This window comes from Monodelphis domestica, chromosome 8 (assembly GCF_027887165.1).
Source record: "Monodelphis domestica isolate mMonDom1 chromosome 8, mMonDom1.pri, whole genome shotgun sequence".
NCBI lineage: Eukaryota > Metazoa > Chordata > Mammalia > Didelphimorphia > Didelphidae > Monodelphis > Monodelphis domestica.
In genome coordinates this window covers 47,217,403-47,243,276 of record NC_077234.1, presented here as the reverse complement: position 1 = coordinate 47,243,276, position 25,874 = coordinate 47,217,403, and the positions used below count along the sequence as shown (strand labels likewise).

At 41.0% G+C, this 25,874-nt stretch overlaps 1 protein-coding gene and 1 pseudogene across 1 annotated transcript in view; one reads left to right on the top strand and one right to left on the bottom strand.

The window, feature by feature from the left end:
• The first annotated feature begins 3,023 nt into the window (after window positions 1–3,023).
• On the top strand, window positions 3,024–4,240 carry LOC100617127 (glutamate decarboxylase 1-like; annotated as a pseudogene).
• A 13,147-nt stretch (window positions 4,241–17,387) lies between these two features.
• Window positions 17,388–25,874, bottom strand: part of MINDY4B (MINDY family member 4B) — a 52,192-nt gene continuing 43,705 nt past the window's right edge. Inside the window, exons 11-12 of the mRNA XM_056808483.1 lie at window positions 21,439–21,619; window positions 17,388–17,930 (exon numbers count right to left, since the gene is read on the bottom strand). Coding sequence (XP_056664461.1) covers window positions 17,797–17,930; window positions 21,439–21,619 — 315 coding nt within the window. The 3' untranslated portion in view covers window positions 17,388–17,796. The remainder of the gene's footprint in view (window positions 17,931–21,438; window positions 21,620–25,874) is intronic.

The following is a 25,874-nucleotide window of genomic DNA, read 5'->3' as shown; positions in this document are numbered from 1 at the left end:
GGTACAAACCCAGCAGTGCTATGGCTGGATCAAAGGGTAGACATTCTTTTATCACCCTTTGGGCATAGTTCCAAATTGCCCTCCAGAGTGGTTGGATCAATTCACAACTCCACCAGCAACAAATTAATGTCCCAACTTTGCCACATCCCCTCCAGCATTCATTACTTTCCTTTGCTGTTATGTTAGCCAATCTGCTAGGTGTGAGGTGATACCTCAGAGTTGTTTTGATTTGCATCTCTCTGATTATAAGAGATTTAGAACACTTCTTCATGTGCTTATTAATAGTTTTGATTTGTTTCACTGAAAATTGCCTATTCATGTCCCTTGCCCATTTATCAATTGGGGAATGGCTTGGTTTTTTGTACAATTGATTTAGCTCTTTGTAAATTTGAGTAATTGAGTAACTAGACCTAGAAAATAGACTCTTGAACAGCTTAAAAAGTTGTGCCAACTCATTTTGGATAAAAGTACACTCTCTTCCCTACCCTGACAAGCATCCACAAAAATGTGTTATAGTCACAAAATCGAACCACAGTAGAAAATGTTCATTGATAGGTTGTACTCATAAGATTTTATTCTGTACTTCTGTTCCTGAACTATATATTCACAGACTTTTGTGATATGAGAAAAATGGTTCAAGTTATTGGTACTACAGTAGGATTGCAGAAATATATTGTGATCCTAACATTATGGGTGGCTGAGAAATGATACAATGACAAAAGCAAAGTTTGGAACTATGGTGCAAAGAAAAATCAGTGCCAAGGGAAAAATTAAGAAGATAGAAAGGAACTAAGGACCCACTATAAGAAAGTGGAACTGTAGGAACCATGCTATGTATGAATGTGCCATGCGATCATAGATTTAGAGCTTGGAGGGATCTTAGGGGTCATCGAACACAGCTCTCTCATTTTACATATAAGGAAACCAAGTCCCAAAGCAATTATGTGCCCCAGTCACAGGATAGCAAATAGGCAGGATTACGAATTAAACTCAGGGCTTCTTAATTCTAAGTCTACTGCTCACTCTGTCCACAATACAACACTGCCTTTCTCAGAGGTCTAGAAAAACAGAAAGAAAGTTAATATAGACCAATGAAAGCAAAACAATATAATATGGTTAGAGAGATGGGAGTGCTGAACAACAGTGCATATGGGAATATATGGAAAAAACATTGAATCGAGTGTGGAAGGGACCTCAGCATCCAACTAGTACAGCTCACACAAAAAGGAGTTCCTTCTATTGTTGTCATTTAATTATTTCAATTGTGTTCTTCCTTCATCCTTCCTTCCTTCCTTCCTTCCTTCCTTCCTTCCTTCCTTCCTTCCTTCCTTCCTTCCTTCCTTCCTTCCTTCCTTCCTTCCTTCCTTCCTTCCTTCCTTCCTTCCTTCCTTCCTTCCTTCCTTCCTTCCTTCCTTCCTTCCTTCCTTCCTTCCTTCCTTCCTTCCTTCCTTCTTTTTCTTCTTTCTCTTCTGCCTTAGAATCAGTACTGTGCATTGGTTCCAGGCAGAAAAGCTGTAAGGGCTAGGCAATGGGGGTTAAGCGACTTGCCCAGGGTCATGCAGCAAGGTAGTGTCTGAAACTAGATTTGAACCCAGGACTTCTTATCTCTAGGAGTGGCTCTCAATTCAATGAATCACCTAGCTGCCCCCCTCCTCAACTCTCCATTTACAAGTTTCTTGGATGAGATATTGGAATGCTTTGCCATTTGCTTCTCTAATTCATTTTATAGATGAGAAAATAGAGGCAAACAGGGTTAAGTGAGTTGCTCCATTTTACGAGGCTAGCAAGTGTCTGATGCTCCATTTGAACTCAGGTCTTCTTGACTCCAGACCTGGTGCTCTGTCCACTGTGCCATCTAGCTGCCCAATTATACCCACTATTCCATACCCGATACATGTTTATCACATGGTGATGGTTGTTGTTGGCCCTTTGTTTTCAGATCAACTAATGACATCAAGGGGTGCTATCTTGACTTGCATGTGAATTGGATTTAAGTGAGGCAGAATTGCACAGTTATCAGCCTCACTCCCTTACAGATGGTACTAGAAAGATGGAAGTACCAAGCTTGGCATATAGTAAGCCCTTCTGAAACGTTTATTTAATAAAGGGGAGTAAGCAATTCCCATTCAGAGCAACAGCAGAAGAGGGATTTTCTGTGGATAGTGAGATCCTTTAGATGCTTCCGTTTCCAGATGCCATTGCTCTGTTGGCAACAAGCCTCAGAACCTTGGAAGCCCTCCTAGAAGAGGTCTAGAAGCACCCAAAGGAATTTGTCCTGACCATTTAGACAGGAAAGACCACGAGGATGAAAATTTTGCCTTCTAGACTCCAACGTGCATTTTGCCAAGCGGTGGGTACAGCTGCCAGACCCCCAACAACATCTAGAAATTACTAAGGGTTGCTTTCCAAAAACCCACACGTGGTTACTTTTATGCAAGATAGAAAAAAAAAGCAGGCTTTTTGAAAGAGACTACATTTTTTTAACACCTTTATCTTCTGTCTTAGAATCAATACTGTATATTGGTTCCAAGGCAGAAGAACAATAAAGGCTAAGCAATTGGGGTTAAGTGACTTTCGTAGGGTCACAGAGCCAGGAAGTGTCTAAAGTCAAATTTGAACTCAGAATCTCCCATCTCCAGGCCTGACTTTCAATCCACTGAGCCAACTAGCTGCCCCCAGACCGCATTGTCAAAATGCTAATAAAAGGCCAAAAAAGCATTTTTGCTAACGAATCTGAGTTGTCTTTCACTGTGATGGGGAGGGAAATGAATAGGGAGGCATAGAACATTATCACAAAACTATCCCATTCTTGTCAATAGATGACAAGGGAAGCCTTTGAGAACTTATATTCTCCTCTACACCAAAAAAAAAATCAATAAATTATTTTTCTTTATATGTCTGATTTTGAAAAGTTCTAGAGCTCATCTCTACTCCCCCAGTACAAGGGGAAGCCTCTGGCTCCCCACAGTGTGGTCCTTGTTTTCAAATCTCATTTTCTCTTCCTCCTTACCTGGGGATCCCAAATGTTCAACACCTACTCTCTTCTTACAGTTGGCTCTTTGACTAACAGTCCACTTCCCATGGGAAAGACCTGCAACAGCAGACAGACCTGGGACTCTCGTGTTGACACCTTGTCATCCACCTCCTCCTCTTCCAACCCTGAGTCAGACTCCAACCTCACCAACCTGCACCCTACAACTGATGACATCCCGTACAGGATGGCCCATGGATGCACTGGAAAACGGGAACTCCAGATTTATAGCTTCTTGCAAAGGGCCAACAACCAGGAGGAGAAGAGTCAGATGGTGCCTGCCTTCAAGGAAAGGCATTCCTCGAAGAACCTAATGTCATGTGAGAACAGTAGTGGGAGGCACAGTTCTGCCAAACAGAGACAGATTTTTGCCAACCTGTTTGCCAGAGACCTGCTTCGAGCAAAGAATGGGGAAGAGCCAATGGTGCAGTTCCTTTTGGGAGGGGTGGAGATCCTCCTCTACCAAGTGGGGAAGACTTGACAGATCAACCAAGGTGCTGGGCTTCCACCATTGGCACCAGGTGCTGGAGGGAATGGAAGGCGTCAACTTAGAGCTATCTGACCACGCTGAGTCCTTAGATAAGATCCTTTGAAGTATGGAGTTTGGACAGGTCATCCTCAATTTCTCAACCATCTTTCCTCTGGACTAGCTGGTGAGTGGTGGACATCCACTGCCAACACCAATATGTTTACATCGGAAATCGCCCCAGCGTTTGTCCTCATGGAGCAAATAACACTTAGGAAGATGCAAGAGATTACTGGATGGTCAAGTAAAGATGGCGGTGGCCCATTTCCCCCTGAGAGGCCATATCCAATACGTAGAGCATCCTGGCTGCTTAATATAAGTACTTTCCTGAAAGCAAAAGCAAAGGTATGTATGGCTGCTGTTCCCAAGCTTGTCCTCTTTACCTCAGAACACAGTCACTATTCCATAAAGAAGGTGGGGGCACCCTTGGCTTTGGAACAGAAAATGTGATTCTGATAAAATGCAATGAAAGGGGGGAAATCATTCCAGCTGATTTGGAGGCAAAAATTCTCAAAGCCAAGAAAAAGGGACATGTTCCTTCTTATGTCAATACAACGGAGTATGGAGCTTTTGGTGTGATTCCTGAGATTACAGATACTTTCCTCAAAGTCTCAGGGGTGTCCCCAATTGTGATGAGAGACGGCAAAAACTTCACAGAGTGGCATCCAAGATGGAAACTCTGATGTCTTTCCCCAAGGTCTCTTCTTCTCACCCACTTCACTTGCCCCAGTTAAATTTGTCTTACTGCTTGGCCCAGGCTCAGGCATCTTATGGTGCTTGCCCAAGCTCCAGAACTGCTAGTTACAGCTCTGAAAAAGGCATCATCTGCTGCCCAAAGAGTCCCATCCTCGCCATTAGTCTTCTAGTAGGAGAGAGTAGTAAGTAGCCCAGTCCTCATTAAAAGGCTTAGTCTTGTTGCATTTTTGGAGATTAGTTTGGGGAGATTGTGTATATTATTGTTAATTTCTTTGTGGGAGAAAAAAGGAGCACAAGTCGTATTTGCAATGACTGTTCAGTCATACAGATATGGAATATTTGCTTCATTTAAAGGCAGATTTACCATGTTAGGAGGCATCTTGTATTTTTTCCCCCCATTTGGAATGGATCTTATTTGAGGTAAGTTTGAAATCACGTTTATGGTATTTGAGTGTATCTGTGAGCCAAAGAGAAAAGAGTAAAAATGAGCGGTACTTGCATTTCTGTTAGAGTGCCCTTCACATAAGCATGCACCTGGCTTTAAAAGGAATTCTGCTAGTGTAGATCAAAGCTGGATCTGCTGAAAGCCCTCGACTTCAACAGAATCTGCACCTTCGTTGTCCTCGCTTCCTGGCTGCGTGTCCAGTCTTCTGAATGCTTTTCTAGTCACTCCTGGCTAACAGCCAGACCCTGGTACTGTTGTAGACGAAGCTCTGGGACTAGCTTAGCTAAATTCTCAGGCGACGTTTCTAACGTTCCCTCTGGATTCTGGGGGAGCCCTGACCGTGCTTGTGGCTGTTCTGCAGAGAGAACACTTTCGAGTACACTTGGGAAAAATGAATAAATGTAAATGTTCTCCTTGGAGAACTTGAACAGAAAAAAAAAGTTCTAGTATGCTATTATTTTGTTCAGGAGACTGACTCTTCCCACAGCTTTTTCAATGGAAACTAATGGCAAAATAGAATCTATTCAACAGGAATTCATTTTATAGTCACCTTTCCTGAGATGCTTCAATTTTGTTGTATAAAGGATGTTGTGACTGTTCAGTTGTTTCAGCCATGCCTGACTCTTCATGACCTCATTTGAGGCTTTTGTGGCAAAGATATTGGAGTGGTTTGTCATTTCCTTCTCTGGCTCATTTGACATATGGGGAAACTGAGGCAAACAGGGTTATGTGACTTGCCCAGGGTCACACAGCTAAGAAGTGTCTGAGGCTGGATTTGAACACAGGTCTTCTTGATTTCAGACCTAATGCTGTATCCACTGCACCACCAGCTGCCCACATATAAATGGTACCTATATTTATTAGCATTTTGCATACTAGTCTATACATGCTTTAAAAGGTGACTATCAGTACATTTTTTTCAGCAGGAAGATTTTTTAAAATGAAATAAGCTCTAGCTTTGGATCACTGATTTGCCATCTAATTCACCCCCCCCCCATTTTACTTGATAAAGAAATTGAGGCCCAGAAAGATCAACTGTTTTGATTCAAGATTACACAAGTAATTAATGTCAGAGCTGAGATATGCACCCGGGGGCCCTTAAACAAAGTTGTCTCTACCGTACTATATTGACTTTCATAGTAGTAAAGGCAATTGGGTGGAAGAGCTGATAGAGAGCCAGTTGTGAAGTCAGAAAGACTTCCTACATTCAAATCCAGTCTCAGACACTTACTAAGTGTGTGACCCTAGGTAAGTCACATCCTCCTGTCTGCCTCAGTTTCCTCTTTTGTTAAATGAGCTGGAGAAGGAAATGGCAAACCGCTCCAGTATCTTTGCCAAGAAAACCCCAGATGGGGTCACAAAGAGTGGGATACAACTGAATAACAAGTACAGGCAGGGCTTGGGGACATGAAGACTTAGGTTCATACCCTACTTTTGACAATGGCTAGTTTATCTCTGGGCAAGTTCTCAAGGTCTTATCTTCTAAGTCATGGAGGGATGGAAACCTGTGTTGGAGAACGGCGTTCCCTCAGTAGGAGGTCCTTATATTGATGCAATCATAGGTCATTCATGTATTTAATGTGCCAAATGTATGCTTTCCACATAGATATCTGCTAAATCACTTGACAGATGTAAAAGTGATATTGTCGAGCGTAAAGCTGCAGCAATCTGCGCTGGCTCCCAAATCTATTTTTTATTTTCCCGTGAGAGATATCTGTGAGAACGTTACATTATCAATACACGCAGGCTAGTTTTTCTAACTGTGCATTTAAAAAAAGAGTGGATGTGTGGGGAATGGTAAGCTTTCTGATTCAGATAGAAATGCACTTTGCAAATGATCGGATCATGGCTTTAGAGGCGAAGGGGGAGTGTTAAAGGAACAAGCAGTTAGTAAATATCCACTTTAGGACAAGCACTGTGCAAAGTGCTTTAGAAATATTATCACACAACCAGCCTGGAAAACAGGGGCTACTTTACTATTGAGGAAACTGAGGCAGATAGAGATTAAGTGACTTGCTTGGGCTCATTCAGAGAGCTAGATGGTAGAACTAGGATTCAAAATAAGATCTGTGACTCCCAAACCCAGCTCTCTCTAATGTGCCAGAAAATGAGTTTTGGACCCTGGAATGGATGTGGAAGTGGGAATGGGGGGAGTGGGAAGGTCTTTAGATTCAAAGCTTTCATCCTAATAATGGAAAGTTCCCAAATTGCATAATGAAAGACCAATGTGAACTGGTGTGGGATCATCACCTCCATTTCTATTTTCTAAAAATGGATGGAGTCAGTTAGTCCTGCCTAGACAGCTCATAGAATGAGTAAGGCAACACCTTGTCTTTTAAAAGTACATCTTCTAAGCGGCAGCCAGGGGACTCAGTAGATAGAGAGCCAGGCCTGGAGATAGGAAGTCCTGGCCTCAGATGCTTCCTAGCTAGGTGATCCTGGGCAAGTCACTTAACCCCAACTGCCTAGTACTTACCATTCTTCTGCCTTGGAACTAAGATAGAAGATAAGGGTTCAAAGAAAGTAGATCTTCTGGAATCATATTACACCCTCTTCTTCCCTGTTCCCCTCCTACCCCCAACAGAGAGGTGCAGAATGAGACATACACCTTCAGTACATATCCAGTGTAGGAATTTGTTTTGCTTAACTATGAATACTTGTTACAAAAGGCTTTTCTGGAAAAGAAATTTTTTGATGGGAGGGATAGAGATGAAAGGGAGATTAGGCGTTGGAATAGGACTGAGAGAGAGAGAGACAGAGGCAGAGACAGACAGACAGAGACACAGAGACAGAGAGAGACAGAGACAAAGATACAGAGATAGAGAGGCAGAGGAAGGGACAGAAGGAGGTATGGAGGGAAGGAAGGAAGGAAGGAAGGAAGGAAGGAAGGAAGGAAGGAAGGAAGGAAGGAACGAAGGAAGGAAGGAAGGAAGGAAGGAAGGAAGAAAAAGAGGGTCATTGAATCATTTGGTTAAAATGCACAGAAGAGAACAGAAGGAAGTCCAGAAAAAAATCAAGGACAAACAATAGTTTTGAGTTTGTATGTTGAATTATATACATGTATATGTATATACATATATGAATTAGGAGTTTTAAATATATATATTTAAAACCATTACTTTCTGTCTTAAGACTCAATGTATTAAGTGGAAAGGGCTAGGCAATGGAGGTTAAGTGACTTGCCCAGAGTAATACAGCTATCCAGTGTCTGAGGCCAGATTTGAGCCCAGGAACTCCTATCCCTAAGCCTGACTCTCATTCCACTGAGCCACCTATCTGCCTTCAAATTTATTATATTCTTTTTTTTTATAAGAAAGATAGTATCTTTATTGTTATCCTCATTTTTTCATTGTAAATTTATTCTATTCTTAAAAAGAAGAAGTAAGCTTTACATTATAAAGATTCACAATTTCATATACTTTTTTCCTGTTCTCCTGTAGCTATGGAAATATTCATTTAGTTAGTGTTGGTCAGTTCAGAAAAAAAGTAATGATGGTGTTAAACATAATAATAATAATAATACAATTTATTGGATGTCCTGCGCATGCTTTGAACTCAGCATTCCCAAACTGAACTCATTTTCCTACACCAAACCTTCCTTCTTCTAATTCCCAGCGAAGGAGGTAGATGGTGTAGCAGATAGAGCATTGAAACTGAAGTCAGGAAGACCTCAGTTCAAATCCACCCACTGACACTACTAGCTTTATGATTGGGCAAATTGCTTAACTTTCATTTGCCTCAATAATAATAGCACCTACCTCCCAGGGTTTTTGTAAGGATCAAATGAGATAATATCCCTAATCCCTAATAACAAATCTTAAATTATTATATAAATGCTAGCTACGATTATTACTGTGGGGTAGGGTGGATCACCATCTTCCTGTTCACTCAGGAATTGCACCCAAGTGTTATCTTCAACTCCTTTCTTTCTCCTCCCTCCCCATGTCCAATGAGTTACCAAATTCTGCAAGTTCTACCTTCATAACATCTCTTGTCTATGCCCCCTTCCCCCACTGCACTCTGGTACAAGTCCTCATCACCTTTTGATATCCTGGATTATTGCAATAACCGGCTGGCTGGTCTTGCCTCAAAATTCTCCCCATTCCAGTCCATCAGCTGTCCAACTGAGCATCCTAAATGGTAGGTCTGTCCATGTCACCACTCCTATTCAATAAACTCCGTTGGCTCCCTTTCACCTCAAGCATCAAATGTAAAATCCTCTGTGTGGGTTCCAAGTCCTGATTCCTTTCTACGGTTCCAATTTTCTTCCAGTTTACTACATTCCGCAGCCTGAGATCCATTGACTCTGGCCTCCTTTTTGTTCCTCCAACAAGACACTTTATTTCCCAACTGTGGCTAATTTCATTGAATGTCCCCATGCCTGGAATTCTCTTCCTTCCCAATTCTGCTTGCTTGTTTCCTTGACTTCCTTCAAGTCTCATCCAAAATTTCACGTTTCTGCAGGAAACCTTTCCCATTCCCCCTTTAATCTCTTGCTGTCTTGTTCATACCTAGTTATTTGGACGCTGCCTCCCTTACTAGACTATCGGTTCCTTGAGAGCAGGTGGTATTTTTGATTTGTTTATTTCTCAGTACTTAGCACAATACCTGGCACATAGTAGGTGCTTAATAAATCCTTATTGACTTGACTTATTAGCTGCTGCTCCTTTCACAATGAATAGTTTAATGGCTGAAAGGAACAACAACAAAAAAGAGAACATTGGCACGAGAATGGATAAAATCGGTTCATGAAATAACAGACAGATAAAATGTTCAGCAGTGACATAGACTATTCTAAGAAGCCGATAACAGTCCTGCCCCTCAGATGAATGTACTGAGCAGACACGTTTGAAGGTAAGGGCTATGAATTAGATGGTTATGGCTTTTAAGACACTGTGATCTGCCAGCTACTTTGCATGTAACTGTGATTTTTTTTTTAATTTTGAAGTTTATAACTGAGAAATAATATGTAAAAATCTTTGGAGACTAAGGAAATTCTGTAAGTCCTATTTGGTTCATACATAACAGAATGATAGATTTCTTAAGTTTTATAGCTCATGAGATAAAGATGAGTCACTCATCATCAGAAAGCTCTGATTTGAAGCCCTGGAAGATAGAAGAAGTCAGAGAAGGAGGTCCTGGGTCCAAATATGCCTCAGATACTTCCTAGTTGGGTGAACTTGGGCAAGCCACTTACCCCCATTGTCTTGCCCTTATTGTTTTTCTATCTTAGAACCAATACACAATATTGATTGTAGGGTTTAAAAAAAAGAAGTCATACAAGAAATTTTGAGAAGCTATAGGAAGAGATAGAAGAAGAAGGAAGAGAGTAAGCTGAATGCAGAATGGGCTACAAGAAGCCAGGGTCATAAGGCTTCCAGCTGAATTGACTCTTCACTAGTTTTGCTAAGGTCTTGCTGATTGAAAGAGAGATTCTACCTCGTTGGTTGTCTTGAGAAAGGGCTGAATGGATATTGGAAACTGACTGGAAAATAGCTAAATACTGTTGCTATGTAAAGAACTGCTGCACTTTAGCAGTACAAAGGCTGAGAAAGAGAAAACCTCTTGGGAGTTGATTTATTTTCTTTTACTTCCTTCTCTGGTTTGAGAGGGAGAAACAGAGAAGGGAAGACAGGCTTTATATATGTTTTGTTTTGAGCTGTGTTTTGCTATGAGGAGAAGTATGGGACAGATTAAATAAATCAGAATCCCTCACTATTTTCAGATCTGAGGATCTTGGTACTTCTCTGACTTAAAAGAGCTTCTTGTCACTGAAAGAACATAACACTTTTTCTTGATGCCCTCTTAAGGGTGGTTATGAGTAAAAAGAACTTGTTACCTCTTTTTTACAGCTGGAGAGCAAAAGAGGAATAGCTTTGCCCAATGGGACAGTTGTTGGGACCAGAAGAGTAGTAACTGGCAGAGAAGTGACTTTGAATGATGTAGAAGAACCTGAAGGGTTCAAGGACACATAAACCTGCAGTTCAGAGTTGTGAATTGCCTCAGGCACCTGAGTTTCCCTACTCATGTGCCTCCCTGATAGATTTCCACAAATATTTTCACTCTATCCCATGAGCATTGTGTACATTGGTAGAACAGCATGACTCAAAATTGGACAGTGATATTTTGATTATTCTTGCTTTTAATCTTCAATTAAATAACTGTGCTGTTCGATTATTCATGCTTTTATCTTCTGTTAAGTAAAAGTTATGATTAATCCTGTGTAACAGGGATTTTGACACACCTAAGATAGAGGCACCCATTTGGGAGGGTTCTGGGAGAAGACAGTTGTGTATCAGTTAGGATCAGCCTCTTTCCACTAGTTACATTGTTGGAGCCCTTTGTATCTTTAGAACTATCAGACTGGAAGAGTTTCCTCTCTTTTTCAGGTGGTATCCAAGGATAAAGTCTTATTCATCTACAGCATGAGTGCCTTCTCAAGTCTCCTTCTCCTTCTCCTTAAGCTTTATGATCCCAAGAAATGAGGTTGGAGTTTTGGTCTTGTTTGGTCATTTTCAGTTCTAGGTGCAAGGAATGGAGTACCCAGAACTAAGAGTTAAGCCATGGCTCTCTTGGAGCCCAGGACTCCAGGCTAGAGGTTGCAGTTGGCTTAGTAGAGAACCCAGAGTCCTAGAATTGAAGCCTGGGATGCAGAGAAAGGATGAGTGCTTTGAACTTAGAACTTGATAGAATTAAATCTATATACTCTCTGAGTTAAACTCAGAACCTAACCCCCTTTCTTTTCTCCAGAGACAAATTAGGTGGGGATTATACAAAGTGTTGGAGGGGGATGATCTTGGAAATATTTGTATGTTCTTGCTATATCTTTGAAGTAGACTTTTTTTTTTTTTGGTAAAAGCTAATCTTACTGTTAAGTAGTTCAATAGAGCTCAAGGGCTCGAATTCCTAAAATTGGGGGAATATAATCAATGAAGGCTTGAGTCAGTGACAGAGACTCTACTTCTCAAGAGTACCAGAGAACCTTGGGGGAGAGTGGAAATATAGCACATTTTGCTCTTAGGCAATGGGAGCCAGGAAAGTCTGTGCCACACCTGTTCTTGTCTCCTATTGAATAAATGTTATGATTATTCTTTTGTCATATTTAATAAATGTTTCCTATTTGAATTAGACTGATTTTGTGTAAATGGGAAGCATCAATGGGGGCTCAAAAACTAAGTGGCAAATAGTAGCAGAGTATTCCCCAACACATAAAAATCAGGTTTGAGTTATACTGTTGGGTAATAACTATTTCTGGGAACTCAGATCAGCCAGGATAAGTGTAGGTTGGGAATGAGGGTAGGGAGTAAGAGTTTTTGGGGGGCATCTGGGTAGCTCAGAGAACTGAGTGTCAGGTCTAGAAATGGGAGGTCCTGGGTTCAAATCTAGCCTCAGACATTTCCCAGTTGTGTGACCCTGGGCAAGTCACTTAACCCCTCATTGCCTAGCCCTTATCACTCTTTTGCCTTGGAACCAATCCATAGTATTGATTCTAAGATGGAAGATAAGGGTTTTTAAAAAAAGTCAGAGTTTATGCTCTTCTTATTACATGTACTACAAAAGGAATACATAGGGTCTGGCATTTGATAATACTATTCAACTTTTTTCGTGATCAGTTCTCTCTTTCCAGATCGCTAAGCATTCTTTTAGTATTATGTTCTCTAATTTTTCCAGGAATCAATGTCAAATTCAGTGCTTTTTATTTGCAAACTCAATTCCCTTCCTTTTTTTGAAAATGAGAACATTTACCCTTTTCTGAACTTATCACACCTTCTAGATTCTCTAAGGTTTTTCAGAGATAACTGAGAATAGCTTACCAATTATTTACAAACCCTAGTGTGCTATTTAAAGCTGTGGAAAGGGGACTCTGGTTATGTCTCATGTTGGGATTCTAAAGAGGTTAACATCATTGCAAAGGCTTGTGGGTAGACTTGACAGTGCTAACCTGAAGAAGCTATGGAGAAGTACGTTCCTGTGGCAAAGAAGATTGTCTCTTAAGCAGGACAAAGGTGCCAAGTCTGCAGTTTGTTTCTAGAAGGTTCCAGTCATCACTAGCTCGTTGTACCCCAATGAATAATACCTTCATTGATCTACCAAGGTCGTACTTGACCTCTACCAACATTGCACCACATTCTGTACCATCCCAAGCTATCCTTTGTCTTCTCAACACACTTGTTGAGGCTATAAATTGGTCAACCATACTCCACTTGGTTGGAAGACATGATGACTGCTGAAACCTGCTTTTGAGATCATAGACCAGTTCTTCTCTTGTGCATATAAGCAATTTTAAAAATGTGATGGCTAAGTCAGGAAAATGCAGAGTACTGAATTAATTCTTTGAAAATAGGGTGAATGACACGACCCAAAAATATCTCAGCAGCCTAGAAAGATGGAACACATCTAATAAGATGAAATTTAGTAGGGTTAGATGTAGTCTGTAACCCCTCTCAGCTTGCCAATTTAGTTAGCATTGTCCCAGGAGCATGTGACATTGGATGTAACCATGCCAACCGAGCAGACTTTCATCTGGAGTTCACAAGGACGCTGATGCTTGAACTAGATACTGGGAGAGGATGTTGGCAAGAATGGAGAATCTATCTTGACTGAGCTATGTGGAGGAGTGAGGGAAGACTGGGGAGTCAGAGAGATGAACTTCATCCCAAGCACCCTCCCTCACTTCTTCCACTGAAGCTTGGGCGTTGCTGCTGTGGGCAGTGGAGTGGTGATCAGAGGTGACAGAGAGTGCTGGGTGGGTGGGTGAGACAAGAGATAAGGCACTGGGGTCAGCTTCATGGCTCAGTGGATTGAGAGCTAGGCCTGAAGATGGGAGTTTCTGGCTTCCAATCTGGCCTCAGATACTTCTTAGCTGTGTGACTCTGGGCAAGTCACCCTCATTGCCTAGCCCTTGTTGCTCTTCTGCTTTGGAACCAATTCACAGTATTATTTCTAATACAGAAGGTAAGAGTTAAGAGAGAGAGAGAGAGACAGACAGACAGACAGACAGACAGACAGACAGACAGAGACAGAGGAGAGAGAGACAGAAAGAGATAGAGAGAGAGAGAGACAGAGAGAGAGAAAGAGAGAGAGAGAGAGAGAGAGAGACAGACAGACAGACAGACAGACAGAGAGTATTGAGCTATGCCAGGGGTGGTGAGCCAGGACAAAGATACCAAGCATCTACCACCATTTGGTTTCCCTCCTCCATTCCTCAAGGGCAGAGGACTCCAAGTTAGCTTCCCAGATATTGGCTTTGTTGTTGTTGCTGCTGTTGTTTTCCCCTCTGGAGAGGGGAGGTGTTAAGAGAGAAATACCCATTATTTTCTCTGGAGCTAATTGTACAGGCAGCCAGCATTCTAAGTGAACTGGCCCCTAAACTTCTTTTCACTTTTGGAAATTTGTTCCGATGAATACTATAAAGGAAAAGCCCATTCCACCAAATTCTGATCGGAGCAACTAACAACGCTGTCCCGGAGGTGAGGCTTGGTAGGAGATTGTGCCTTTTAAATGATAAGAAGCTACTTTTCCTTCATAGAAACAGAAGTGGAAGGTAGAAGAAGGCCACTGCGGAGAGGAAATCCTCATGACATTTAAAGGAGTCACAAAGGAAATGTGAGCCACAGAGATAAGGGTACAAGCTAGGTGAGGGCTGAAAATCTGGCACTGGAACTTCTGGGATGTTTTGCTGCCACTTTAGCCCATGTCACTGGTGACTGGACACCAGGGCTTGGCTGTGGCATTGCTAAGTCTGGACGCTGCTCTCAGCTTTGCCCATCAAACCCTATAAGTGATAGTGATGACTTGTTACCATTATTATTACTATGGCCAAGACCAATATTATCTTTATTATTGTCTATAAACTCCATCACCCATGGGAGCTTTAAAAAAAAACAACAAATCTTATGTTTAGGTTCAAAATAGCTGCACAAAGTAGAGGAGAAGGGAGGTCTGGCCAAGCAACAATTTATAAGAAAGAGATCTCTGGGTTTTAGTGGGCTGCTAGCTTAGGTGGCATAGTGGATAGAGTATTGGGCTGGAGTCAAGAAGACTTGAATTCAAATGTGTGACCTTAGATACTTATCAGCTGTGTGATCCTGGGCAAGTCACCTAACCCTGCTTGCCTCAGTCTCCTCATCTGTAAAATGAGCTGGAGAAGGAAATGGCAAACTTCTCTAGTATCTTTGCCAAGAAAACCCCAAATGGGGTCACAAAGAGTCAGATATGACTGAAACGATTTAACAACAGCAACAGCAATAGCTTGATATGAATCAGCAGTCAAAATAGCAAACGTGATCTTGGACTATATTAACTCTACTGAGCTTGAGGGAGGCCACACAGAGATTGTATTCTGTTCTAGGTACCATATTTGAGGGAGGACATTGGCAAGCTTGGATGTGTCCAGAGGAAGGTGACAAGTATGCTGAGGGGCCTTGAAAACATACCAAAAGGAGGACCAGTTGAAGGGACCGCCATGTTTAGGTTGGAGAAGAGAAGAATAGAGGGATACATGTCTTCAAGTATTCAGAGGACTGATGGATGGATTTCATTGGTTTTTCTTGGTCCTAGAGTGATGCAATGTTGTAGAATTGGAAGAGTGAGTACTTGATTTGGTGTCAGAAGACCTGAGTAGGAGTCCTAACTAGCTAGAGGACCAGAGTCAGGTTATTTTAACTTTTTGAGTCTTGGTTTTCCTCATCTACAAAGGGGAAAGGCAGACAAATCTCATTATCTTATGAACCAGGAATGAAGAGCAGAAGCCATTGCAAGTGTAGGGATTGGAGTAGAGTAGCCCCTGCTCCCAGGTTTGGGGGAATTCCGAGCTTCCTTCTAACTAAAAATGCCCTAAGTAGAAATTTAGATTTATGCTCCAACTAGAAATTTGGTCTTACCTTCCAGGTGACTTCATGTTTCAGTAAAAATGTGTTGCCATAGGCCTGTAATCCAGGGGCAGCATGTTACCAAGGAAGTATGAATTGCAAAATACTAGGCCATGAGGGAATTTTAATCAGCATTTTGGATCAAACAGAGGAGCTGGGAGAGCTGACTTCAAAGGGGCAATTATGCATCCTGGTTGCATTTTTTACTAAAGGACTTAATATTTCCTGAAGACACACTTAAAAGAGATAGATTTGTTCTCCTGCTTTTCCTGCAAGATGTATCTGGGTGAACATCTTGTGATGTTGAGAAATTAGAGCCAAAGGCGTATTGTCCTTACCACCTATAGTTTGGCCTTGGTTTTCCAACGTACACCTTCAAGATTTTCCATTCTCATGGTCAATGATTAATTTTTTTTACCCACTTCAGGAAACCCAGGTGGGCTTTCATGTTTCTATTACAACCCAGGGTGGTAAATCATTAAGCAAATCTAAGAAGCTTAATTAAAAAGAAAATGAGAAGCCCATCATAAGTGATGGAAAGTGGGGAAGAGTTAGCTAGAAATGAGGTGATTTTTGTCTTATGGTGATAAAGCGCTTGGGGCTTTGATACTTAGGATTTGGGAGAGAAAGCATGGAGAAAATGGCAGGGCACTGGACTCAAGATCAAGGAGACTTTGCTTCGAATCGCACCTCAGAAACTTCCTAGCTGTGCGATCCTGGACAAGTCACTTACTCTCTAATTGCTTCAATTTCCTCAATTATAAAATGGAATAATAAAAACACCTCTCTCAGGGTCATTGTGAGAATCCAATGAAGTAATATTTATAAAAAGCTCTTAGCACAGGGGGCAGCTAGATGGCTAAGTGGTTTGAGAGCCAGGCCAAAGGATGTGAGGTCCTGGATTCAAATATGGATTTAGACACTTCTTGGTTGGGTGGCCCTGGACCAGTCACTTAACCCCTCTTGCCTAGCCGTTATCATTCTTCTGCCTTGGAACCAATACACAGTATTGATTATAAGATGGAAGGTAAGGGTTAAAAAAAAAAGCACTTAGCATAATGGTTGGCCCATTGTAGATACTATATATATCTTATGCCCTTCCCCTTTCTTTTACCTCTGCAAAAATGAGAGGAATGGGTTATATGGCAGTTGGAATCCTTTTTACTTCAAAAGAATACACAGGGGGACTTACCAGAGGTAGCCAGATGGGGCAATGGATAGACATGGAATCAGGAAGACATAAATTTAAATCCTACTTCTATCATTTATTGGCTGTGTGATCTTGGGCAAGTCACTTCACCACTCTCTGACTTAATTTCTTCAACTGTAAAATAGAGATAATAGCACCTCCCAAACAAGGTTGTTGGGAGGATCTCATGAGAAAATGTATGTAGCAAGCTTTGCAAACCTTATAATGCTGAATGATGCTGGCTATAATTATTACCAGTGGAGTGCTCTGGCCACTATCCATCTGTCAAGTCCAGAAGACAAGCCCATCTTCTTTTCCCATTAGAGAATTCTTTGATGACATTTTTATTCCTTTTCTTAGTTAGATCATAGATTTAGGGCTGGAGGGAACTTTAGTGGTCTTCATGTTCAGCCTCCACAATTTACAAAGGAGGACATTGAAGTCTGGGGAGCTTTCAACGATTTGCTCAGTATCAAATAGCTAAGAAGCATTTAAGGTAGGATTTGGCCCAGGTCTGCCTAATTCTTAGTCTAATGCTTTATCTGCTATCCCATGATGCCTCACATATATACATATATCAAAATGCTTGCTTTCTCAATGAGGGGTGGGGGAGGAAGGAAAAGAGAGAATTTGGAATTCACATTTTTAAAAAATGACTGTTAAAATTGTTTTTACATATAATTGGAAAAAATAAAATATTAAGAGAAGATATAGAGCTGGCATTGTGGGGAAAATGGAGGTTCAGATATAAATTGGATCATCCTCTTTATAGGTAATAATTGAAACCAGGGGAGCAGATGAACTTACCAAAGGAGAGAAAGCATAAAGAAAAGGGAGCAGTACCTAGGACAGAACCTTGAGGATTTAGTGGTCATAAGGAGGATAAGGAGCCTGCAAAGAACAGAAAGGACATGATCAGAGATATAGGAAAAGAACCAGTAGGGGCCGATGCCATGGAAGCTAAAGAAGGAAAGGATTTTAAAGAAAAAGAGGGTAGTTCCTAGTGTCAAATGCTTTACAGAAACCAAGTCTTTCTCTTCAGAAGAATGGAAGAGTCCCATTCCACTTGACAGAAGCGTCTTTCCATTTTGTCCTTATCACCATCTCCACTGGTCTTTCTGGGACACAGTTCTCGTTCTGTTGAACTTCTTCCCAGTGGTGAGAATGAGTGTCTGAAGAAGAAAGAACCAGTAATTAAACAGAGGTACTTACACTGTCCTTGGCTAAACTCTTACTACATTGGAATGTAATCCATTCTATAACTCTACTTTAAGAGACAGAGAACATAGACAAGAAGGTTGACTTCCAAGTCAAAGACTATGAGAAAATTCCAGGAGAGAATAATAACAATAATTTTCATGAATTGTTATAATATATATATAGTTAATAAAAATAATGCCTCATGATTATATAGCTTTTAAAGATTTGTAGAGGACTTTCTCATTTGATCCCCAGGAAAATCTTGTGAGGTAGATGTTATGATTATCTCTATTTCATAGATGAGGAAACCAAAGCTAAGAAAAGTTAAATGACTGACCAAGGATCAAACAGCTAATGGAAGAAACTTAGAAGCAAAACCAGAAGGAGCCCTTAACATCAGAGATACTTAACATTCACTGGGGAAGTAGCTATTATTGATGGGCAGAGATGGAAATATGGGAAGCATGTTGAATAGTCCTTATGACCTAGAGTGAGGTCTCTCACTGAGGAGGATCCAGCTTTTCCCACCAGGAAATAGTTGGGGGAAGGTTGGGGAGAAAAGATCTGCCTAGATCTTTTAAGGCAAACGTTTGCTGGCCTGATCCTCCTCTGTATTCTAAAGAGGACACCTAGGATTAAGGAATCGTCTGCTCCGGAAAAAGATAGATGTTAATCAAAAGGAGCAAAACAGAGGAGGTTTTGAGGAATCCAAGGTGTCTACTCCTTTTTTTTCTCACCCAAAAGACTTAAGTAGGAGGGCATAACAACACCCTGATGGAAGAGTTCATAGCATCTGGCATTGTTTCCAGAAAACATGTAGTTATGAGTACTCTCTATTTCTCCCCTTTATGTGTATCTACTCTTCTCAGAGTCTGGAGATTTTCCCCAGGCTCTGTCCAAATTCCTCTTATCTCTCTTTACTCTCTCACCTGGTGATGTCATCAGCTCCCATGAGTTCAGTGCTCAGTTCTATACACGTAATTGCCCCCTCAACCTCTATCTTTCTACCTTCCTAAAACCAACTTATATTCATTTTGTGTATATACTCCTACGTATATATGTTGTCTTCCTCATTAAGGGATGAGGGTAAATTGTTTTTCAACTTTCCTTTTGTGAAGATTCGATCTATCTCCTGATTGTAACAATAAAGGTGCTTAGCTCTTCCTTGACAGTGAAGATGAAATTGTAATCCCCTTTCTATTTTTAGATTTTAATCCCCAAAGTGTTAACTCAATATTTAAAGTAGATCTACCCATTTTAACTACAAAAAGGTGTTAGCTAACAAAAAAGGTGTTAACTAATCACAAAAAGGTGTGAATACACATTTCATACATTGAGTGGGCAGTCCTGGAAAGGAGTGTCTTCTGTGATTGGTATATGTAAAATTTGGGGGAGGTGACACAAGAGAAAAAGGTCTTTATTTATTTATTTTTATTTTTTTAAACCCTTACCTTCTGTCTTGGAGTCAATACTGTGTATTGGCTCCAAGGCAGAAGAGTGGTAAGGGCTAGGCAATGGGGGTCAAGTGACTTGCCCAGGGTCACACAGCTGGGAAGTGTCTGAGGTTAGTTTTGAACCTAGGACCTCCCATCTCTAGGCCTGGCTCTCAATTCACTGAGCTACCAAGCTGCCCCCAAAAGGTCTTTAAATAGAGTAAACAGAGACACACTGGAATCATCATTCAGTCACTCAGAGTTGGACTGGAGAACAGTCACTCTGACTTGGAGTGAAGAACAGTCACCCAGAGCTGGAGGGAAGACAGACACTTGAGGAGAGACTGGAAGACAGACACTCAGACTTGGAGTGAAGATACTTGGTTGTGGAATTGGACCCCTGCAGGAGCTTGTACAGGAGACCTCAGATTGCTTTCCTTTTAGATGGTCACCGTGATGAGTTTAAAGGCTGACTTTGTTCCTTGCCCTTTCTGGAGATGTGAACCTCTGAGAAAGGCCCATCATCTTGAGACTTCTTTCCCTTGATTGTTACCTTAGAATTTCTACCTGGCTCAGAGGAAGCCAGAGCTTTCTCTCTCTCTCTCTCTCTCTCTCTCTCTCTCTCTCTCTCTCTCTCTCTCTCTCTCTCTCTCTCTCTTCTCTCTCTCTCTCTCTCTCTCTCTCCTCTCTCTCTCTCTCTCTCTCTCTCTCTCTCTCTCTCTCTCTCTCTCTCTCTCTCTCTCTCTCTCTCTCTCTCTCTCTCTCTCTCTCTCTCTCTCTCTCTCTCTCTCTCTCTCTTCTCTCTCTCTCTCTCTCTCTCTCTCTCTCTCTCTCTCTCTCTCCTTTTCTTTCTTCCTTAATATCTTCCCTTTATTGTAAAAATAAACTACCATAAATTCCATTTACTTTACTCATTCATTTTGAGATTTAGAAATTAAATCCCTGGCAACCACCAATTAAATCTATTCAGTCCAACAACAATTAAATTTAACACTTTGTATCCTCATTAGGATAACATGCTTAATAAATGCTTATTCATTGATTGATTGATTCCTGCCTATACCACGTATATTTATGGTAGGATTATAAATGAAAGATTTCCTACTATGTCATTTCAATAAATGCCTTTACTTTGAGATAGTTGCACCTTTTTGCTGACTATTAAAAAGGGATCACATTGGTGGGGGTTTATAAGACATAATCTTGAGGATGCAGACCCACAGAGTAACTTGAACCTGAAGTATTTGTAATTTGGAATAATTGTCCCCTGAGGGAGCCAAACAGAGGGTGATAGAGACTAATCCAAAGGTACAGTGCATTGAAAAATACTATTACTGTTAACTACAATACCATTTGTTAGGAATGGTGCTCAAAGACTAGATTACCCTTGCCAATAATTGGTTCTATCACCAAGGTTCTACCATTTCTGCTGTTTCTGCTTCAGGTTGATTATTCAGAATAAAATGTGGGGGCCAAATTGGCTAGTAGTGAGAATAGGAGTGTGCTTGTTTTTGTTCCCTTTTCTAGGCATAAAAATAGCTCATTCCAAGTATCAGAGAAACCCTGACCATTCACTTTCTACTTGTGATCTGCCCAAAATGTTCATATTTTGTTTTTGTTGTTCAATTGTGTCTGGATGACCCCATTTAACCCCATTTCTTGACAAAGATCCTGGAATGGTTTGTCATTTCCCTCTTCAGCTCATTTTACATATGAGGAAAGGGACGTAAGCAAGATTAAGTGACTTGCCCAGCACCACACAGGTAGAAAGTGTCTGAGATTGGATTTGAATTCAAGTCTTTTTGACTTCAGTCCTGGCACTCTATCCATTGTACCTACACTGTTCAAAAAGCCCTGGTTCTATGTGAGGCAAATTTAGGATTGCCTCACCATAATACCTTTGTTTGGGGATTAAAGGCTGACTTTGTGAGTTCTTTTTTAGCAATCCACCCTAAAAAGTCTTCTGCTGAGATGGCATGTTAACCATGAAGAGAACACAGATTGGAACCCTGGAGAACATTCGCCACTGGGTGCTGGGCACACTTACCTATTGTAAGACAAGCTGCCTCTTTCTGGGATGGGTGGCCACTATAAAAATACAGACCAAAGTGGTGCTCCATCTTCCAGTCCGATAGGAGCAACTTGTTGTCGCTAAAAAGGATGCTACACTTTCTATTGATGCTACACAGCCAGATGGGGAATTTTGGAGTCTTCAACCTGCTTCCAACCTGCGGTGGGGAAAGCAAGACTCTAAGAATGTTCTTGTCTTTAAGAGCCCTTTCTTACTTCTGAAGTGGCGTTGGTTTCACCACATTAAATACAGATTTTGCTTCATCGTGCACTATGTCATTGGGAGATGCCGTGGGAAATCATTTATCAAACAAACACCTGATCTCACCTGTTGATGTGCCAGGAGATACCCAAAGAGAGTCATCTCTGAAGATAGTGACCCAACCGGGGAATGAACATGCCTCCTCTGATGCTAATCTCAAATAATGAGTTTTTAAAGCACCTACTATGTGCCATATACTGGGAATGCAAACAGAAAAGTCAGAGATTTAGAGGTAGAGAGGATAGTGGTGAACCTTCTCATTTTACAGATGCTAAAACTGAGGCACTCAGAGTTCAAGTGACTTGTCAGGGTTGAACAGCTGGTGTAACCAAGTTGGTTTTGAACTGTTTTTTTTTCTCTCTCCACAAAAGTATGCTATTTTCTGTTAATATGTATACCTGTGTATGTGGGGTGGGAGGAGGAGCCATATTAGCAATATACAGTGTCTTTGTTTTGGGGATGACACATTGTAGGGGGGTAGAATAGGACTTTTAAATGGTAGCATTTTAAACTTTTTTAAACCTTTACCTTCTGTCTTAGAATCATTATTGTATTTTGGTTCTAAGGCAGAAGAGTGCTATGTATGGGCTAGTGACTTGCCCAGGGTCACATAGTTAGGAAGTGTCAAAGGCCAGTTTTGAACCCAAGACTTCCTGTCTCTAGACTCCTGGTTCTCAATCCACCAAGCCACCTTAGCTGCCCCCTTAGTATCAGTTCTAAGACAGAAGAGGGCTAAGGGCTAGGCAATTGGAGTTAAGTGACTTAAATCACACAGCTAGGAAGTATCTGGGGCCAGATTTGAACCTAGGTCCTTCCTGACTCCAGGCCTGGCACTCTATCCACGATGCTACCCAACTATGGGCTAGGGATGATTCATTTCTGCTTGCTTAATTGAGTTCTTGACTTTTGGTTAAGTAGTTTAAAGCAGGACCAAAACATCTGCCCTAAAAGTGCTGGGAAAAGGGATGATAGTTACATATTCAGAGGAGATTTATCTGATATTTAAGCAGTTGAATATTCTTGTATCTAACTCTCTCAGGAGAAAAAGAAGAGAGAATTCTGGGAGAGGGTGGGACAGAGATGGCATTATGCTCATCAAGGGAAAGAAGTGGGAGTGCTTCAGACAAAGCCTAAATGGATTCTGTCTCTTTTAAAAATGAGAGTGGATTTTTCTTCTCAGTGGCAGGTGTGAACCCCCTGAGGCTTTGCAGATGGGGTGAGAAGCGCACTTCTTTATGTTCCCATTCAAGTATGGGGATCTCACACTCAGACCGGTGCCTTCAAATAGAAAAGTGATGGAGACTCTTGTTCCAGATCACTTTTATCTTCTGGGTACATGAGAACAACCTGCAGGAACCTGCCGGGCTAATAGAGCATGCTAGAACTGGGGAGAAAGTGAAAGAGGATCAGTCTCTTCTAATGAGAATACTATTTTTCTAAATGCCATTCTAGGAAGGCAAATTTTCTGTACTTTTTATTCTTTTTAAAGATCTTATCTTAGAATCAATACTGTGTATTGGTTCCAAGGCTGAAGAGCAGCAAGGGCTAGGCAAGTGACTTACCCAGGGTCATGCAGCTAGAAAATATCTGAAGTCAAATTGGAACCCAGAACCCTCCATCTCCAGGCTTGGCTCTCTATCCACTGAGCCACCTACTTGCCCCTTTCAAAGGAGACCTCCCCTTCTGGATCCGACTCTGGGGCAGATTGGATATATGTTTTTGCCATCTCTGCTATCCTAGCATAATTTAAGGGGAAACTGATTTAGCTGAAGACAGGGACTCAGATGACAAGATGAAATTCATCCTGATGGCAGAATCTGATGGATGGGTGGACAGGGCTCTATATTTTTTGAAGCCAGAACTCTTCATGGATTTACAGTTTCCTAATCAGTACATAAGGGGCAGCTAGGTGGCTTAGTGTATAAAACATTGGACTTGGAATCCAGAAGACCTGAATTCAAATGTGACCTCAGACACTTATTAATTGCGTGACTGGGCAAGTTACTTAGCCTCTATTTGCCTTAATCCACTGGAGAAGGACCTGGCAAACCACCCTCAGAGCCAGATGCAACTGATCCACTGATAGCCTAAGCAACAGTACATACTACTGGCCTCGTTCTTCAGATTTATGGAACCTTCGCGAGCTGGAAGGGGGTGAGCTTCCAAGGGAGCATCTGTATGTTTCTTGGTTTGTATATATCTTTGTTGCCTCACCCGTGAGATGTAAGCTCCTAGGACTACTTTTGCCTTTCTTTTTTGTCATTAGCACTTAGCACGGAACCTAGCAGAGAGTAGGTACTTCAGAGGCAATTGTTGATAATCTTCTAAATTCTTCAATTTAATCATCTCCACGGAGCATCTCAAAGGAGCAAAGGCTATGCGGATCCTGTTCCATCCAAGTTCTTACTCTCAATCTATTAGGCTTATACATTTTTAACACACATTTACATATCTACATATGTGTATAGATATTATATACATGTATATAATTATGTAATATAATATGTAAATTATATATATATATATATATGAATTTATGTGTGGCATAATGGAAAGATTGCTGGATTTGGGATCAGAGGACCTGGTTTAGAATCCTGGATCCATTACTGATTACAGATGAATCTGTGTGACTTTAGGGAAGTCACTCATCCTCTTGGGACTCATCTGTAAAATGAAGGGCACTTGGCAGTGAGACTTCTAGGGTCTCTAAGTCAATGATCCTCTGATAAATTATTAATTACTTATTGGATATTTCAAGGCAGAAGTCATGGAAATATGGATTCGTATTTTTTCCCAACCCTTCCCATTCCAAACTTCAATCCAAATTTCTGTTGAAAGCTCTTCTTTCTTTCTAGCCTCCCAGGATTATAACCTCAGTTCTCTTCACTCTTCATCACAAAATGATATATTCATTTGACAATTCTTGCCATTTCTACACCTACAATTTCTCTTCTATCTGACCTCTTCTATGCATTCAGACCACCTCCCATTTAATCAGGGCAATAGTCTCCCAATTGACTTTCCTTTCTTACCTCTCCACTGCATCCTCTATCCTGCAGTTAAAATGATTTTCCTTAAATATAGATCTAACCACATAAATCTCTCCTACTCATTCAGCTTCATCCAGTCTCTGTTTTTTTCTAGGAGAAAATATAAACACTTCCATTTAGCTTTTTAAATCCCTTTAAAACATGGCACTCCCCACCCCTCAAGTCTTATTCTCTTTTCTTCACACATAATACTCTCTATCCCAACTCCATGCCTTCTCAGTGGTCATCTACAATGCCTGGGATGTATCATAATAAATCTGTGATAATGAGAGACTGAGGCACAAAAGGTCTGAGCTCTTAATCTATTTATTTCAGGGCTTGCAATTACTAATAATAGAAATTAATGGTTGCTCAGTAACCAAAGACCTCTAACATTAGAAAAGCTTTTTAATATAGCTTAAGAGTTATATAAGGTCCAGACACGTCTCCAAACTAAGATCGCGATTTGTTCTTAATTACCCAATCTGACCATGAGTATTCACCCATCACTGTGACCAGAAATCGAAATTATGCCAATATCCTTTTGGAAGAACCAACCTGGCAGTGCCTTCCCAGGCCAGGGACTTTCCAAAGTTCATAGTACACTAAAGCGTGGTGGGGCACTGACTTAGTTATCCTCCTGTTAACATTCTCCAGAAGGTTCCTCATCTACCCTCCCTGCACCAATGAAGCCCAGTACCAAGCAAACATCTTGAGATCAAGTTAATTCATCCTCCATCTATCTTTCTAATCTTCTTCAATTGGCATTTGGTTTTGCTCACTAAATGTTGTTTGGGCAGTAGATCTGCACAGAAATACTCTAAGGATTAAAGTCTTAAAACTTGGTTGCATTGATAAAATTTGGATACAATATGATGGTCTTAAATTTGGTTATTTGGTTTTTGATTATATATATGATTATTATTATGAGCAATAAAACTCAACTATAAATCATTAATCCATTTCACAATTGCCCCTTTCCTCACCTATACGTTATAGAATCTGTGGCTAATTTTAAGAAATAGAACAAATATCATTTATGTGTAGACTGATTCCCTTTACCCCCAATTTCTAATGTCATTAAAATGAGAAGAGGGATAGAGGTTGTTAGGAGGACTGGAT